General features: G+C 38.8%; 1 protein-coding gene across 2 annotated transcripts in view; it reads right to left on the reverse strand.

The window, feature by feature from the left end:
- tbx15 (T-box transcription factor 15) overlaps positions 1 to 15,295 on the reverse strand; it is a 55,767-nt gene extending 40,472 nt beyond the window's left edge. Inside the window, exons 1-2 of one of the 2 annotated variants that reach the window (XM_021307317.2) lie at positions 15,117 to 15,295; positions 6,785 to 6,992 (exon numbers count right to left, since the gene is read on the reverse strand). In XM_021307317.2, the coding sequence (XP_021162992.2) occupies positions 6,785 to 6,876 (92 nt within the window). In that variant the 5' untranslated portion in view covers positions 6,877 to 6,992; positions 15,117 to 15,295. Of the gene's footprint in view, positions 1 to 6,784; positions 6,993 to 14,762 lie in introns of both variants that reach the window. The other variant, XM_012880052.3, reaches the window with a different exon arrangement.
- Between the last annotated feature and the right edge of the window lie 1,625 nt (positions 15,296 to 16,920).

The raw sequence follows: 16,920 nt of genomic DNA on the forward strand, positions 1-16,920 counted from the left end.
CAAAGAAGTCAGATGTATTGATGCTGACTGGCCTGAAAAAAATTAATCTATAAAATAGTTACTCCATGTGAAATGGTTGCAACAAATACAAAGAAATCTGCTAATTTGAGACATAAAAAAACTCAACTGAGGTTTATAAATTAAATCCAGCTTTAGCAGATACAAAGAGAACTGAGGTCAGAAGAGCCACAGCCAGATCTGTTCTTCCTCACAAGTGTCTATTTCTCTTCCAAACCCCAATAGATTGACAGGTTTACTTTATTTTTTTGCTAAACCAATCTTTGTATTTGTCGGCATTATTTCGAGAAATGTCTTTCTTCATTCATACAAAACAGATTCCAGCTATACTTGTTTTGTAAACCTTTGAGCGATTTGGGCTGCTTCTCTTTAAGAGCAAAAATCAACAACAAAATTAATTTCTTTCTACATCCTGGAGGAATTGAAATTATACTGCTGTAGAAATAAAATTTTAACACTAAAATAAAACTAGCTAATGCGCAGAAACTGTCTAACTGCACCACTGAAGGACAGTGGTATTTATACAGATAAGAGAATTGCACCATATCTTATTCTCAGGATTGATTATAGATTGCAAACTGTTTTTTTTTCTTTTTTGCATACCTTAATTAAGTGATGCATACCATTTCCAAAGATTTTACATTTTTGACAACAGGGTAATTTCAAGATAAATACCAGCTGTGTTGTGCTTAATATCTGAGAAGAAAACTCCATTATTTATTATTATTTTATGTACTTGGGTGTATGTAGGCCTATATATTTATGTTGTGCATTGTTGTAATCTATTTTCAGTAATTATATACATTTCTATAGCAATCGCTTATTAGTAAATGTAATATTTATTATAATAAAGTTAATAATGTGTATGGTATAGGTATATAATATAGATTGGTACAGTATAATGATTGTATGTTGAAATTCATTGTATATTAAAAATGTTTTATTATGTATTATTGCAGTAAATTAGGAACGTGTGACAAGGGGGTAGGAGTAAATAAGTGTATACTTCCTGCTCCTTTTCAAACTGATTTGTGTACATTTATCTCTCTTGTGTTTTTGTGTCTTCCGTCGCTCTTTGTGTGTTAGATTGCTAAATTTTTCATTTAGAGCAGCATTCAATTATCAAAACTGATCAAATTGCCTGCAACTCAGGAGCAGAATCAGCCTTTCTTTGACAGAGAGCAGTCTGTGTTACACAGCTCTGTGGTTTAACAGGATTTCACCAATACTTCAAACAAGAACACAGGAATTACAGAAGTATTATTCAAAATTGCCTTTAGCATCCTCTATCATTCTGTATGATTGGCATGAGCAGCACAGCTGTTGCAGTTAGCCTTTCAACCAGCGCTCCCTGTGTCATTTTCCCACTACAGAAGAAGACTTCTACATTAACTCTCAGCTTTCCAAAACACTGGAAACATTTACTAATCCAGCATGTCCAGTGACAGAGCTGGTCTCTTCAAAACCATAAAGCAAAACAACTTTCATTCAGCTTCCTGTTATCTGCTAAGATCTGAAGACAGCCTGGATGAACCCTCAGCATGCCTGCAGAGAAAAACACGTTGCTTTCTAGAAACTTTGCACTCCTGTGATTCCTCTCACTCCGTTTCCACCACACCACTGATGATGAAAACTGCTCCTTTTGAGTCTTCTTTACTCGGTAACAACTTCCACTGTGAAGAGGTGTTGTCGTTAGTGTGACGTGGCAGAACTTACAGTATGTACTGTGGGTTCACACATCAAAAAAGGATGATTGATGACCAGGGCCATTGGGGTCGGTAAAGGAGTACGTCGGCTGGTTTTAGTTACTGAGCAATTTTTCAGTGTATTTCGGTAATAATCACCCAAAATGTTACAGAAACTACACGCAGCATGTTTGTGGGACTAAAGTAGACTAAAAGCACGGCTGACAGCACTGTGAGGTTATGCTTGGGGTTAACAATTAGGGAGCTGGGTCTGTGAAATCATAATTTTTAAGTAGCCGATTAACTGATTAACAACACCAAAAACACAACAAATAAAAATGCTCAGAGAAAACAGCGCTTGCACTTTTTAGCTAAAGTCCTGCTTTGGATACATGAATCAATAGCGGATTATATGAAATGTTATGATGACAGGTAACAGTTTCACTCCTCCTAGCACTTTTCCTTTGCTAAAAAGTGTTGCACCTCTCCATCAGAATTTTCTCTATTCAACATAGATCTGAACTTATTTTCACAAATCTCATACCTCGCAGTAACTGCTGGGATTATTATTCGGCACAGAATATGAAGCAGCACATGCAGTTTCCTGCATGCTGCATCTATTTATGACAAATTCTTCCAGTTCCACAGGAAAAGTGCAATACCATAATCAATCCATGGGTTAATAAAGGTTTCAAAACTTGGATCTCAAGACAGAAAAAATTAGATATACTTGGAGCACAAAAATAATGGGCCTTCTTCTCAGACTGTAAATGCTGAATGCACACACATGCTGTGGACTCTTTATGATATAAAACATTAAATGGCATACCACTACAAAAAGAAAAATACATTAAAATGGTTAAAAAAATAAAATGTTAATGTTGCCAAAGTGCCGCTGTAAAATCAACAGATACACTAATTATACATCTGTATGGGACCAATACACTGAAAATACAAACACAAACTACCTTATTGGCACATAAAGATGTACCATTGGTGTTTTATTGCCGTAGTATAATTTCACACTGAAAATCTTGGAAAATAGCATTTCTTTACAAAAAAACAAGTTTTCAGCTAAATCTGTTATTGGACCAATTATTGGTACCCCTGCTGTGAATACTTTGTACAACTGGCTTTTAGGACAGCACTTAACGAGCTCATACAACATTTTACACGGTTGGACCATACTGAGAGAGGGACCATTCCTCTCTGCATAATCTCTTTAGATCAGCCTGGATTCCATCTTATGCTCTCTTCTCTTTAACTCAGCCTACGGGTTTCCATAGGATTTAGCTCTGGTTAGTGGCAGCCATAAAAGAAGGTTGATTCAGCGTCTGGTGAAGCATTTTCTCTGTTTTTTGCCCAGACATGTGGAGGAATTTCCCGCTGAAACACCCAATGACGACTCCCTCTTAAGGTTTCTATAGCACACCAGACTTTTATTTCAAATCCACTGCTGTTTTCAAGCAATCCACTTTGTCATGCACATAAACGGCCCCCGCCATCACAGAATCTCCGCCAGTCGAAGAATCGGTTTATCACTTTTTTTTAACCAGGGATGCTAGCAACCAAAAACATTGCAAGCCATGAGAGAACAAAAAGACATGTGCATAAACATTCAATTTAGCATTTAATTAAAGCCTGTCTTCTCCTTTTTAAAGGTTTACATTTATAGGGTACTCATTACATCCTCCGCTGTTTTCTGTTCTCAACGCAGCTTTGGGTCGAATGCAAACAAAGGGATGTTTCAGTACAAGTCTATTTAATTTCCCATGAACTTTATTTCTTTCAATAATCTGGATAATTTCAGGCAATATATTGTATATATACATAACTTGCCACTTGCTTCACATTCAGGATATTGTTAAATATTTGTTTAAATGTAGACATTAGGTGAGATGACCTAACCTTTCTGCAGCTGAGAGAGAAAATATTTGACCAGATCTGTAAATATAAATTCCTTAATCACTGAATGAAAGACTAATCCTATCTGCACACCTTGCGGTGCCTTTTGAGCTCTGCAAAGCTTGATTGAGTCACTATGGCAATTGTGTGTGTAAAAATCAAAACTAATGTTAAGCCCTTTGCGTGAAGAGCTGGTTATTAACTCTGCAAGATATGACGCAAAATCACTTTTGTGATCACCAAGCAACGCCTTTTTGTGGTGCCGTCAATTTCATTCATTGTTGGCTCATGGGTTAACGGTAAAAGCAGTTTCAAAATGTATAAAAAGAAAACACTCGAAAAGGAAGCTCAGCAGCTGGGGACTCTGAACTGGAGCAGGACCCCCAAAACCCTGCTAGGGCCTCATATATCCTCAGTGTGCCTCTGATTTTAACTTAGAAAAAAAAATATATATAAATTAATGTTTGAGTGAGGATCAAATTAATATTGTGGCTTGAATACTTTGTGCTGCTTGAAAATGTTAGTGATTAAAGGTCATGGACATGCTCCTCCACTAAAAGGGAAACCTTTCTATAGAGGACAACAGTCTCTGTCCTTGAAGGAAAAGTCTTAACTCTGTATTTGCGCTAGAAATGCTGCGTTTTTTTCCCCTTTTCATTTAAAGCTCATAAAACGGGGCCCCCATAACCTGGAAAGGCCCCCCTCCCACCCCCCTTCTTTGCCTCCCCTTGGTCCGGGATTTATGGACTTATTATGAGCAGGCCGTGAAATACGCGCGGCGACGTTCGTGTCCGCCTCGTTCACTCTGCTTCAGCGCAAACTGATTGCTGCGCTATTTATGAGCTGATTACCAATTTAATCCTAATTTATACCAGCAGCCGAGGGCAGTTTGTACACTAGAAGACGAGACGTCGGAGCGTAATTTAACCCTAAAAGGCTGCGGCAGAGAGGAAGGAATGGCTCTAGTTTGGTTCGAAGAAAAAAAAAAAAACAAAAACAAAAAAAAAACAAAAAAAACAAAAAAACGCCACATAACTTTTGGGATATGCATGAAAAAGGGACCGATTTAAAGTTAAAATTTCCCTGTGATATTAGAAAGTGAGACCTAATGATACAGCGAGGTGTGTTTGCACGGCGGCCTTAAATATATAAATGATAATGTTGTAAAACCTTTAATCCTTTTGCAGGTAGCAAGCGTGAAAAAAGAAAAGGCTTTTTAAATGAATAATGACTAGGTATAAAATAATAAACTATCAACAAATGGTCTAAATGTTTTTCTTATTAGCAACAAAAATAATCTTAAACCCGGATCTACAGCATAATTAAATAAAATTTAATTTGGCTAATATTTTATTATTAATATTACTTTTTTGACAGTAAAACCGAAAAACATTTTGTCGTCTGTTTATGCCAACGTTTTTTTTATTTTATTTTTTTTTTTATCAAAACCTTGCCACCAGATGCACGCAAACTGTAGGATCATATGACAAAGAAACGTCAGAAGTGAACAGAGCAGTGCGCTTGCGGAGAAGAGGAAATGCTGGTGCAAAGGCGCAGCGCTCCGGACACGAGGAGTGGAACGCGCTGCGGGAAAGGTCTTTCCTCCAGGGCGCGCGGGTCAACTCTGGTTCTTGTTCGGGCTTTTGGGGCCGTGCGCGGAGAACGAGAACCCCCCACAGGTTGTAACCGAGGGATTAATGAAAAACCGCCCGTTCTGCGCCCCGACATTAACCTGCAGCGCGCATGAAGGCCTGAACGGAGCCGAACAGAGTGGAGCGAGCGTCACATTAACACCAAAGAGCAGACAGTGCATCCAGCTTATATATATATATATATATATATATATATATATATATATATATATATATATATATATATATATATATATATATATATATATATATATATATATATATATATGTCGAAAAAAAACGACAAAAGAAATAAAATAATAATAACAAAACGAAGCCAAAAACATAAGTAAATAAATACAACACAACCACCCACACTCGCAGAGGTAGCAAATAAAGCACACATTTTAAACAGAAAGTTTATGACTAAATATTCCAACCTAAGGTAAACTATATTAGTTATATTTGTATCCAACGATAGATTTTGACAGTATTTTAAGAATGCCAATAATTCCTTTTTTAGTAAAAGCTTTAGAACTCACCACCTCTCTTTTAAAGCATCATTCATCGGTGCAATTCTCTCCACATTTTTACTATAATTTGTGTTTTTTACCTCAGTCTAACGTGGTCGCAAGTACAATATAATACTAAAAATGTTATTCTTTGTCTCTGTGATTTCAAACAGCAAAAAAGGGGGTTTCTAACATCAACAGCAAAACACTAAATCTGTGAGATATGGTAGCTACCCAAAATAAGTGAAATTATCTTTCCAAGCAGCAAGATGATGTCACTTCAGTAGAATTATTGATTTAAGATAATATTGTCAATTGGAACACTTACAATAAAAATAACTCTTAAATAAAAACAAATTCTCCAACACTGCTAAAAAAACATTTCTAGCTTGATGAGAACAAAATAATTTGCAGTGCACAAACAGGAAGGTTTCATACATTCCTAATTGTTTTACAAATATTTTTTTGTCTAAGGTGAAATTATCCAGCTTTGGTCTGAATATTCTGAATTGTTTAAATGCAGGCCCAGTTCTTCTTTAAAACACTAAAATAGGCCTTTGATTCTGTGCTGTGAATCGGAGACAAACCTCAGCGTTATCAATCAGTGCACATCCATATCTTGTTTTATTACAGGATTAGAATATATATATATATATATATATATATATATATATATATATATATATATATATATATATATATATATATATATATATATATATATATATATATATATATATATATATATATATATCGTTTTGTTCTAACTAAAATCTGTAAATCAAAAAATACAAACTTTTTTGCATTTTCTCTGTATCTCAAATAATCAATGTCCATATCACAAATCCTGCCATACACTCAACCTTTTTGTTTACTTTACGTTGTAAAAGTTAGTCCTGAGAGATGACTGGTAAGAAATGTTTTATACAATTCAGAACATTACACATAACAGTAAATGATGCTTGTGTATTGTTTTAAACCCCTAACAGCGCCCCTGGCTGTGCCACATTGAGCATCCTGATTTAGTGCCTACCTGCCAGCCTTGGTGATGATCATCTCTGTGCCGATGTCGTGGAAGCGCTTCCAGAGGTCCGCGCACTGCAGCTCCACCTGGATCTCCTCCATGGACGCAGAGGGAGAGGCGTCGCAGGTGCCCGGGGCCAGGTCGGCAGGTGAGCCGAAGGAGCACGACGTCCTCTCGGCCAGACCCTCTCCATCCGAACCGGGACTCGCCTCTGAGTCTGAAAGGGAAAATCGTGGAAAAACGATGAGGAAGGCGGCTCTGGAGCAGGGGAATTAAAAGGTTGTGCAGAGGAAACTTGGCACATGTGAGCGTGTGCTGCAGTTTTCTTCCTCTGAATGAGTCCTCATCACCTGCCCCTCTGAATTGGAGTCTGAAGCAAAATAGATGCAACATAAACGTTCTGCGAAGCCATGAAGAAAACGGATGTGCTTTTATTTTGGCCACACAATGAACTATTCCTGGGAAAAACTCTGGAATAGTTAACTTTCTGTAAAGCAATGAATGACTGAGGAGTTTAATACACTGATTACTTAAAAAATATCAAAGGGCTAAACCAGATAAAACATAATTTTGGAGAGATAGAGCCAGACCCACAGGAATAATTTTAGCACACCACAATTATCATTTACACTGTAAAAATAGTTTTTGGAAAAAAACTGTACATTTGTCAAGAACACTAATTATTCAGAGTGTTTTGCAATAATCGTAAAATTTAAATAAGCTTGCCTGCCTTTTTCTAATAAGACTTGCTTTAAAAATTTGACCGAAAATGTTGGTTTCTATTTATTATGGAGAACAATCCAAACTATGTTCTGATATTATTGACATTGTTAGTCATCGTGACTCTACTGCCACAGTGAACCCAGTGGATGTGTCAGAAGGAATCTTCTGCATCTGTCAAGCTTCTTTGTGCACCCTAATGGTTGCACATCATAACTGAATCCTTCATATATGTATGTATATATATATATATATATATATATATATATATATATATATATATATATATATATATATATATATATATATATATATATATATATATATATATATATAATTTATTTTTTTCTTTCTTCTGCATTAAGAATTATATTTAATCATATAATGGCCAGTGGCAGTGAACCGAGCACACAACCTTGAGGAGACCCAGTACTGAATTATGATTCAGTTATATTTTACAGAGACTGGATCAATCTCCTCTTATCTCTCAGCAAGGACTTGATATGACGGTTGTCCCCAGAAATCCACACATTTGTTTTAAAAAAAGTTAAATAACTTGGGCAAAGATTAAAGATTAGACATTGGTAGATTTCTCCTTATTGGCAAACACAATATTAGATTTCCCAAAATGCTCCCACTACAGATGGAATGCAGCTTTTCATGCAAAAAACTGCTCTTTTGAATGAATTTCATTTAGCAACACTCACGGGTGATTTTATTTAAATTTTAAAAAATCTCTCGCGGCCGAATCCCAAAAAGCATCATGATTTTTCCAGCTGGTACAGAAAAGCTTTCCATGCGCCTAACATCCTCGCTTCGCCGCCACATGCTTCATCTCATTTCACTTTTTCTGAGAAATCTTCTGTGAACGGCCTCGCTCGTACCCAGCGCCACCCAGAAAAAAAAAAACGAAGAGAAACCTAATAATGTATTATTTATTGCTGGTCCCGACACACGGAGGTTGCCTTGGCAGGCTGAGGTAGGGGGCATACAAATACAGTTATGCAAATGCGGGAGCTGCCGAGAGACTGGACAGCGTCCCGGGTCGAAACCGCCGCAATGCAGCCAAGCTCTCGCTGGAAAGGAGAGAAGGAAGGAAGGGAGGGAGGAGAAGAAGATGATGAGGGAGAGAAAGACAAGGAGGCGAGGAGTGGTGAGGGGTGTAATGAGCCCGGAGAGACATGGGGGAGTCTTTCCATCATCTTCCTATAAGCTCCTTCCAGTGTCCCTGCAGCCAGGGAGGACTGTCACACATGATTAGTGTCCTCTTCTCTCTTTTGACTGTTCACACTCCGGCAGATAGACACTCAGCAGCCCCCCCCCTCACACTTTGTAAACACATTCTGCTTGGGTAAAAGAGCAGCAAGGCTCTCATTCCTTAAAGTCAAGTGTGTACTGCCGGGATGAGCTCATTAGAATCTGTTACTCAAATAAATGGTCGCGTTATATTTACGTGTGAGTTAAACATCTTATTGGTTCTTGCATCATTTTTGTCGCCATATACTGACACTGAAACTATTGCAATTCTACAAAATGATGTTTGCTACAGCTTGACAGCATCTACGGTTACGTTTCACTTATAAAAATCCTCATTAAAAGGCCTCAGAATATATCACAGCTCTCACACCCTGTGCTGTGCTGTCCGTTTAAAAGTTACGATAATAGTCCTGAGGAGGTTAGGACTCTTAGTTGATTAGTTTGGGTTCAACGGAGGTATGGGGACTCGTGAATGAATATCTACAGTGAGAGACAGGACATATTTGGCTCTGAAAATGGATTCCATCGATTAAATCCTCAAGGAAAAGTATTTCACGTGCCACATGCCTCAGAAACTAACATTTGCTGCTTCGGCTGAGACGCCGGGCCATAAATTAATTAAACACAGTAAGATATTTGACCATTTTGGCTTCAAAACTACATTTTATCGGTCAAATCTTCAGAAAAAAAAAACGATATTAAACACATGAGACTAAAAAGAATAATTACACTGTAAAAAAAATGTTTGTTGCTGTGACTGCAAAATGACTGCATTTACAGCAGTTCTGTCACTGCAAAGCATATACACGATGTAAAGTGTATTAACTGTTTATAGCATAGAGCTGCAGGTTTCCAATGCATTCTGGGAAATTTAGAACTGAACTGTGAGATGGATGGATGACTGTTTTAGCTGCTCCGCACTACCTTACTGAACAGCAGTTTTACTTTACAGCTGAAATACCAGAGCTAATGGATAATTGGTGCCAGTGAGTTACAGCCACTTCAACAATAAACAACAGACGGTTAAGTTTGGGTTCCTATTTGATCTGCATGCACCTCCTTTATTTTCTAATTTTCTATTCAGTGGGATATTACAAAATGTTTGGCTTGAAAAAACGGTTTTGACGCTTGCAGAACATGCAGCCCTGTATCAAGTTCAACTATGGCTAAAAGAAAGGTGCTCAGGGGACTCAGCAGCACTGCAGGTAGTCAAAGAAGAGGGAGTAACTGAAGGGATTAGGCAGGAATGGCTCAGAGAGGCAGAGGAGAAAGAGGAGCAGGTAGAGAGGGAGCCTGACGGCAGTCCGGCCGCCCTGTCATCAGGCTGGAGGACCTGTCCTCACACACTCAGCAGACACACACACACACACACACACACACACACACACACACTTACAAAAACGCTCACGACACACGGATGAAAACCAAACACCAGCTCAGCAGAGAGACAAGCACGGCTGCAGATGCATCTGTTTCACAAAGCTCCACAGGTTGAGAATCTGATCTGAAGTCAGTCAGCTCGTTTTCACTCCACTATCACTCAGCGTCCTGTTCTAGGTTCAGCTTTCATTTCGCTCGCTGAAAAGATGTTTATTAATGAGGGGCAATTTGCCTGTGGCTCAGCACTTTCAGTAGCTGTACTTCATTTATTTCTGTCACGCACACACACACACACACACACACACACACACACAACACAGCGGGTGTGTAGCTCTGATTGGCCCATGCCTGGCCTCCTTTAAAATCAGACAAACATAGCTGACCACTGATGGGCCTGGATTTAACCAGCTTGTTGCTGCACATCATTCTGTCCTCTGTCTTCACGTTTGGACACATTCATATCAGCTAGAGAGGCGACTAAACACAGGACAACCGTGGACATATTTATATGCCTGTTGAAAATGTGCACTCCATTTATCTTGTCCAAAATTAACCTTCACACAGATATTGAATATCTGGCTCGCTTAGCCACTTTCATCGAACCCAACAACTTTTCAGACACATGCGGACGTCAACAGACGTCTTTTTGTGGATGTCTTTCCAACCCTCACTCTTCAACCAAAATGAAGAAAGGCAACTTTATGCATTCCATGCACAGGAAAATTTAGTTAGACACTTCCTAGTGGGCATTTATTCATTGAAACAACAATGAAGGTAAATTATCCATAGATATTCAGGCTTAACTGTGTTATATTTGGTCTCAAAGTGAAAGACCTGTAAAAATCTAAATTAATTTAGCTGACACTGACAAAGACGGAAAAAAGAGATAAAACATGCTGGAATTAAACTTGTGACCTTTCGATTATTACGGAGCCCAGGGAGCAACACATATGCACACATATCTGAACATTTCCATGTAAAACTATATAGTATAACATAATATATGATACAAAATATGTGCATATGCAAATATGTTGTTGCATTTTTATTCTCTAACAGAATACAGATTTTTTTTCACACGGTAATCACAACTAAACACGGAATGAAATCACTTCATTAATTTAGTGAACTCAGTGTTTGTGTTTCAGTTTATGCTTTTTGACGTTTCTGTATAATTTAAAAACGTAAGAGTTTTTAATTGATGTTATACCATGAATATGTAAACTTATCGAGATAAAGGGGCCTGGTCTATCTATGGTCTGAACACAGATAAATGGATAGTTTAAATCTGGCCTAAATGCATAGACCAAACATTGCTTCACTCTGAAAGTGGCCTACACAGGGAGCCTTAGGGCTGTTGCTCTGTGGGAAACACCACCAACTGATTTTTGTCAAACACTCAATTTCCCTTGCTTACATCTGCTGTCGGATTAAATATAGAATTTATATGTATTCATTTTATCTCCTTATTTAAAAATGTGTTAGCTGTGAACATGTAATCTCTTTTTGTGATGCCACTGACCCTCACGCGTAAATAATATTTCATTACCCGAAGCGGGGCTCAAATCTAAATTTGCCTAAATTAGAACACAATCACTTTCCACTGATTTTAAAGATCCGGGTAAAATTAGTTTGGATGTTAAACAAAAGGCTCCTATCTTGAGCTTGGGTAGTCAAACGTTTACATTCAAACATTTTGCTGAAGGCAGAATGAACATTAGGGGCATGAAAGATTAACAGATCAGCTGTTATTGATGGATAATAAAGCTGTCCGCTACTAAATGTTGTAAGTGCCGAAGTGTGTGTGTGTGTGTGTGTGTGTGTGTGTGTGTGTGTGTGTGTGTGTGTGTGTGTGTGTGTGTGTGTGTGTGTGTGTGTGTGTGTGTGTGTGTGTGTGTGTGTGTGTGTGTGTGTGTTGTGTTTAAGAATTGTTTCCGTGCGTAAAAGCTGACCCTCTCCTCTAAGAAGCGGAGTATACGCAGCTCCACTTGTTAATTGCCGCTATAACGGATCCATATTAGAGCTGTGTGGAAGTAGGAACATTGTGAGGTCTCACAAAACAAGCCTTTTCTGCGCTTACAGGCCTGTATATAACTCCTCCGGTCAGCCTGTAAAAGCTGCTGCAGACTCTCCTGCTCTCTGTCTCTGGGGCTAATAAACGTGTTATACGACCGGCCGGCTTTCAGCCTATAAGCCTGCTTCAGTTGAGTAAAAAAAAAATCTAATCACTCCGCTAAGGATTCCTCTAAACCACATAATGTGACCACAGAGACGCGCTGCTCTCGGCCACCGCTGCCTGATGCTCCACGGTGGAGGCGGAGGGTACTAGATCCAGAGCAGGAACATGCCATGCAGGAACCCGCCGGCTAATGAGATGGACGGTGAGGGATAGAGAGAAGCGCGCTTCTCCTTCAAGCAGGCCTAACAAAACTGGAATGACCCCGAGTCTTAAAAAAAAAAAGCTTTAAGTTAAAAGTTGTTCCTATTCCATCTTTGCCCTTTTCGAGCGCGCAAAAAGCGACTGGTTCTAATTAGCGCTCCCTCGTTTAACCACAGCGCAGACAGCTCTTTACTTCAACAACAACAACAAGCTTCCTGTGAGACTTCAGGGGACAAAACTCTATTCTTCGGGCTGTTTGCGAAGCCCCGTTTTTTTTTTTTTTTTGTTTTTTTTCGGAGCGAAGAGGGGCGCTGCGTAAAGCCGCTGCGCTCTGGAGGTCAGACTGCAACGCTGCGGGCTCTGTGTGAGGAGCTCCGCCTGCCTGCCTCCATATTCCCACACAAATCGGAGCTGGGTGAGATGGATGAGATGGAACATGATGCAATCAACATAACCGAACGAAAAACACGTCTGTTTATCTAAACCAGATCCTACAGGTTTTAACGTCCAAACGGATAACAAATAGTCTAACCTTGCATACATAAAGGTTCGCGGTGTGAAGGCCAACTCGTGCACCACCTAAGCCTTTCAGTCATGAGGACACACTACCTCAACGCAACGCAAAATGTTCAGGCTGAAAATCTCCAGAGGCCAGACACTGAAGCTGTTATTCGGCGCGCTGCGCTCCGGGCGCTCACAAAGCAGCTTAGCAGCAGGAGTATTTCACAACAAGGCAAATGAAGTCACGCAGCTATTTGTAATATTAGTTGTGGCAAAGTTCCGGGGTGAAAATATCTGGAAAATGGATTAAATGCGCAGGTGAGGTGAGAGTTAAAAAAAAAGGGTCTTAGATATGAAACCGTTTACACGGTTACAGAAATAGAATAATAATAATAAACAAAAAATAGTTTGTTTTTGGGTAGCTTTTTGTTAATGCAGTTGAGTAGGAATTACGTAAATTTAACAGCTTGGAGAGGCTTAAATGAACAAGTCAAACGCAAACTTATTTTATTTGCTTACTCAGCACAAAAGTTGTTAAATTCTGACTTATTACTACGGTCGTTTTGGCTCATCTGGTTTGTTATCACTTAAAAAAAGATAAAAAAAAACAATCTGTGATTAATGTATACATTTATACTAAAATGATAACTCAATAACATTCAGATGCGTATAAACCTTTTCCCTGACAACCAAAATGCGTCGTTCACTCAGACCGCACTCCGTCCTCTTAAAAGAGATCTTAGTAAACTTTAACCAAATCAGAATATTATTGGACTGAATACATCTGTGTACTCGACTAAAAATTTAAATGGTTTTAATTTTGGCATTAATTACAGTAAAAAAAAAAATCCGGTGCGTGTACACTGGAGTTGCTGCAAAAAATAATACATACATTTTATAATAAATAAATAGATACGTCATCACAATCACGGTTCAATGCATCGTTTTAGGATGTTTCTCAAATAAACTGGGATCTCCGCCATTTGTTCTTTAATTTTGTTAAAGTTTAAGTTAAAACTGTTGAGATATATATTTATTTTTTAAATGATCTTAGAAGAATTTATCTGTTTGTATTTTATTGCAGTCCACCTTGATTCTGGCACTGTAATTTCATGCTTACACTTTGCCCTTAGGCGCCCTCATCGCGCTTCAAGCGGCCTTTTGCTTGACTTGTTCTGAATATCTTGCGCAGGACCAAAGAATTGTTTTACGCACCTCTCTTCTTGTTAGTCAACATTTTAATATATGAAGCCTGCTCCAAATAAATAGTAAAACGCAATAGATGACGTTACTTATTTGCGAGTCTTGCAGCTTCGTGCAGACTGTCTCTGGTCTAATTTAGCTGAAGTTAGAAAACACACCGTTTGATGCGATTTTACGCATCAGAGTATTCTGACACATCTGTTGCCGTGTGCGCTGTCGTGTGTCCGGTGTCACACGTGTTTTAAAAGTAGAAAACAACTCGTTTAATTAAAATAAGCCTATTCTAGGTCATAGTTCTGTTTGTTAGTTTAGACCAGGTCCTTTTTTTATATATAAACTACGACAGTGTTCTCTCTTGCGTTGTGTTGAAACGCAGCTGCAGAGCGGATTCATTTCTGAGGCTTAGACTTTGGCGCTTATGCGCTCCGTGTCGGGCTGACTCCATAAACGTGGAGCCATGTTTTCACTCCAGACTCGCGTTGCAGCTACAGAGATCTAACAGAGCTTTAGACGTATACGTGCATTTATATGTGTGTGCGCACTGACCCGGGTCCATATCCAGACAGTGCGCCGGATCCTCTCCGTCCGTGGCGAGGCTCTCCATGGACAACTCCAGCTCCTTCTCCTCCCAGCCCCGGAGCTTCCTCTTCTTGTTGGAGCCGATCAGGGCTTCCACGGAAAAAGCGTGGGCTCTAGAGCTCAGAGCTGCGGCCGATCGCCTCCTCTCACTCATTTCTCTCAAATCCACCCGAAGTTGGAGAGGAGGAGGAGAACGCAGCAAAACACAGCAAAAAACCGCACTCCGTCCGTCCAAAGCAGCGAAGCAAAACAATGACAAGAAGAAGAAGAAGGGGAGGAAAAACTGCACACGTCAGTGTTTACAGCAGGGCGCAAACTCACCAAGTGTCCAAAGTAATCCCAGTAAACTGTGACTAGAAACGAAGAGTGGAGCTTTTGAAGGCGGACGGTGCCATCGTGGCTGCGCATGGATTGATAGGTTGGATGCGGTCAGCCGCTTTGCGCACCCCTCTCTCTGTCCTATTTCTCTTTGTGTTCCCTCTAACTTCTCTCTGATTGATACTCACTTCTGGGGGATTTTTTTTTCCAGGCGCAGGAGGGGCGGTCTCCCTACTCTCTGTCAAAAACCGTCATCCAATGAGGAGCTAGAACAGACAACTACACGGAGTGTTCTGTCTAATGGCAGCACAGTGGAGACGTGTGTTCTGGTAAAGACTGGAGATAGTTTAACTGACTCGGCAATCAAACTAACGCACAGGATCTTGTGGAGAACAGGGAAAATAAAGTTATTTCTATAATAACGTCACCCAAAAATAAAATATTTTCTTTGCTCATTATTTCTAACTTCCCCAGCATGAGTGCTTTCTATAAAAGATCGCCCAGCATCTCATCTGTATCAAGGTTGATGATTTTCAGCTCAGGCCTTAGTATTCTCCTTTCCGCTGTTGTGCGTCTGAGCCGCTCACGGTGCTGCGCCGAATTTTATTACCACCAAACACGGAAAGGATCATCTCAGGACTCAGGAGCAAACGCAGATATTTTGCAGATATTTTCCCCAGAATGAATTTCAACGCACAGGCAGATCGGGTAAAGGAAAATAACCTTCACGAGATGATCGCAATTGCGTTTGTGATTTGGATCCTGTACTTTGGATGGTTTAAGAAAAACTTCTGCCAACATTCTTCGAAATGTGTTTATTAGCATTCAATCAATTTCATTAGGCCATCTGTTGATTTTTGGCCCAATAACTGAATTAAAAACTGGATTGGCGGATCAAAACGCGCCGCCAGTGTGGCGCTACACCCCTTTTTTAATTATTCGGGTCTCTCATTTCACCACAAGAATACAATAACATACAGTAAAATAAAAGCGACCTGATATATATATATATATATATATATATATATATATATATATATATATATATATATATATATATATATATATATATTTGTTTTTATTTTTCTATTTTAGAATTTTATTTTAGAATTTCAGAATCATATACCTAAGGGTGTGGGGCGAATAAAACAATTCTTCGGTTTTCTGTAGAGATTTTTCTTTATGTATAATATCCGTTGTGACTTTGCAAGACTTGCAGGTTTGACATTAGCCGGGGCTGCTTACAAGGACACATCCACACCAGCCACAATACATTTTTTTTTTCTCCTTGATTGCTCCGTCTGATGTAGGGCGGTGGAAGTATCAGTTCCGGGGATCACTGATATTTAAGTGGTACATGCTGTGAAGCACACAAAAAAAAAAAAAAAGGCATACGTGTGATGTGATAATAATAATAATAATAATAATAATAATAATAATAATAATAATAATAATAATAATAATAATAATAATAATAATAATAAATAACAACAACAATATATTATGCAAAACCGTCTGAAAGTTTTGAGATGGACACGACAGGGGATTGGCTGATCATTTAACCCCTTTTTAAGACAGACAGATAGATAGATAGATAGATAGATAGATAGATAGATAGATAGATAGATAGATAGATAGATAGATAGATAGATAGATAGATAGATAGATAGATAGATAGATAGATAGATAGATAGATAGATAGATAGATAGATAGATAGATAGTTTATTTTCTTCTAAATGATCTCTGACTTCTCTTAGGTTTGGTTTTTGGTTTTTTGTTTTTTGTTGGGGGGTGGGGTTCAAACGC

The sequence above is a fragment of the Fundulus heteroclitus genome, chromosome 7 (genome assembly GCF_011125445.2).
Source record: "Fundulus heteroclitus isolate FHET01 chromosome 7, MU-UCD_Fhet_4.1, whole genome shotgun sequence".
NCBI lineage: Eukaryota > Metazoa > Chordata > Actinopteri > Cyprinodontiformes > Fundulidae > Fundulus > Fundulus heteroclitus.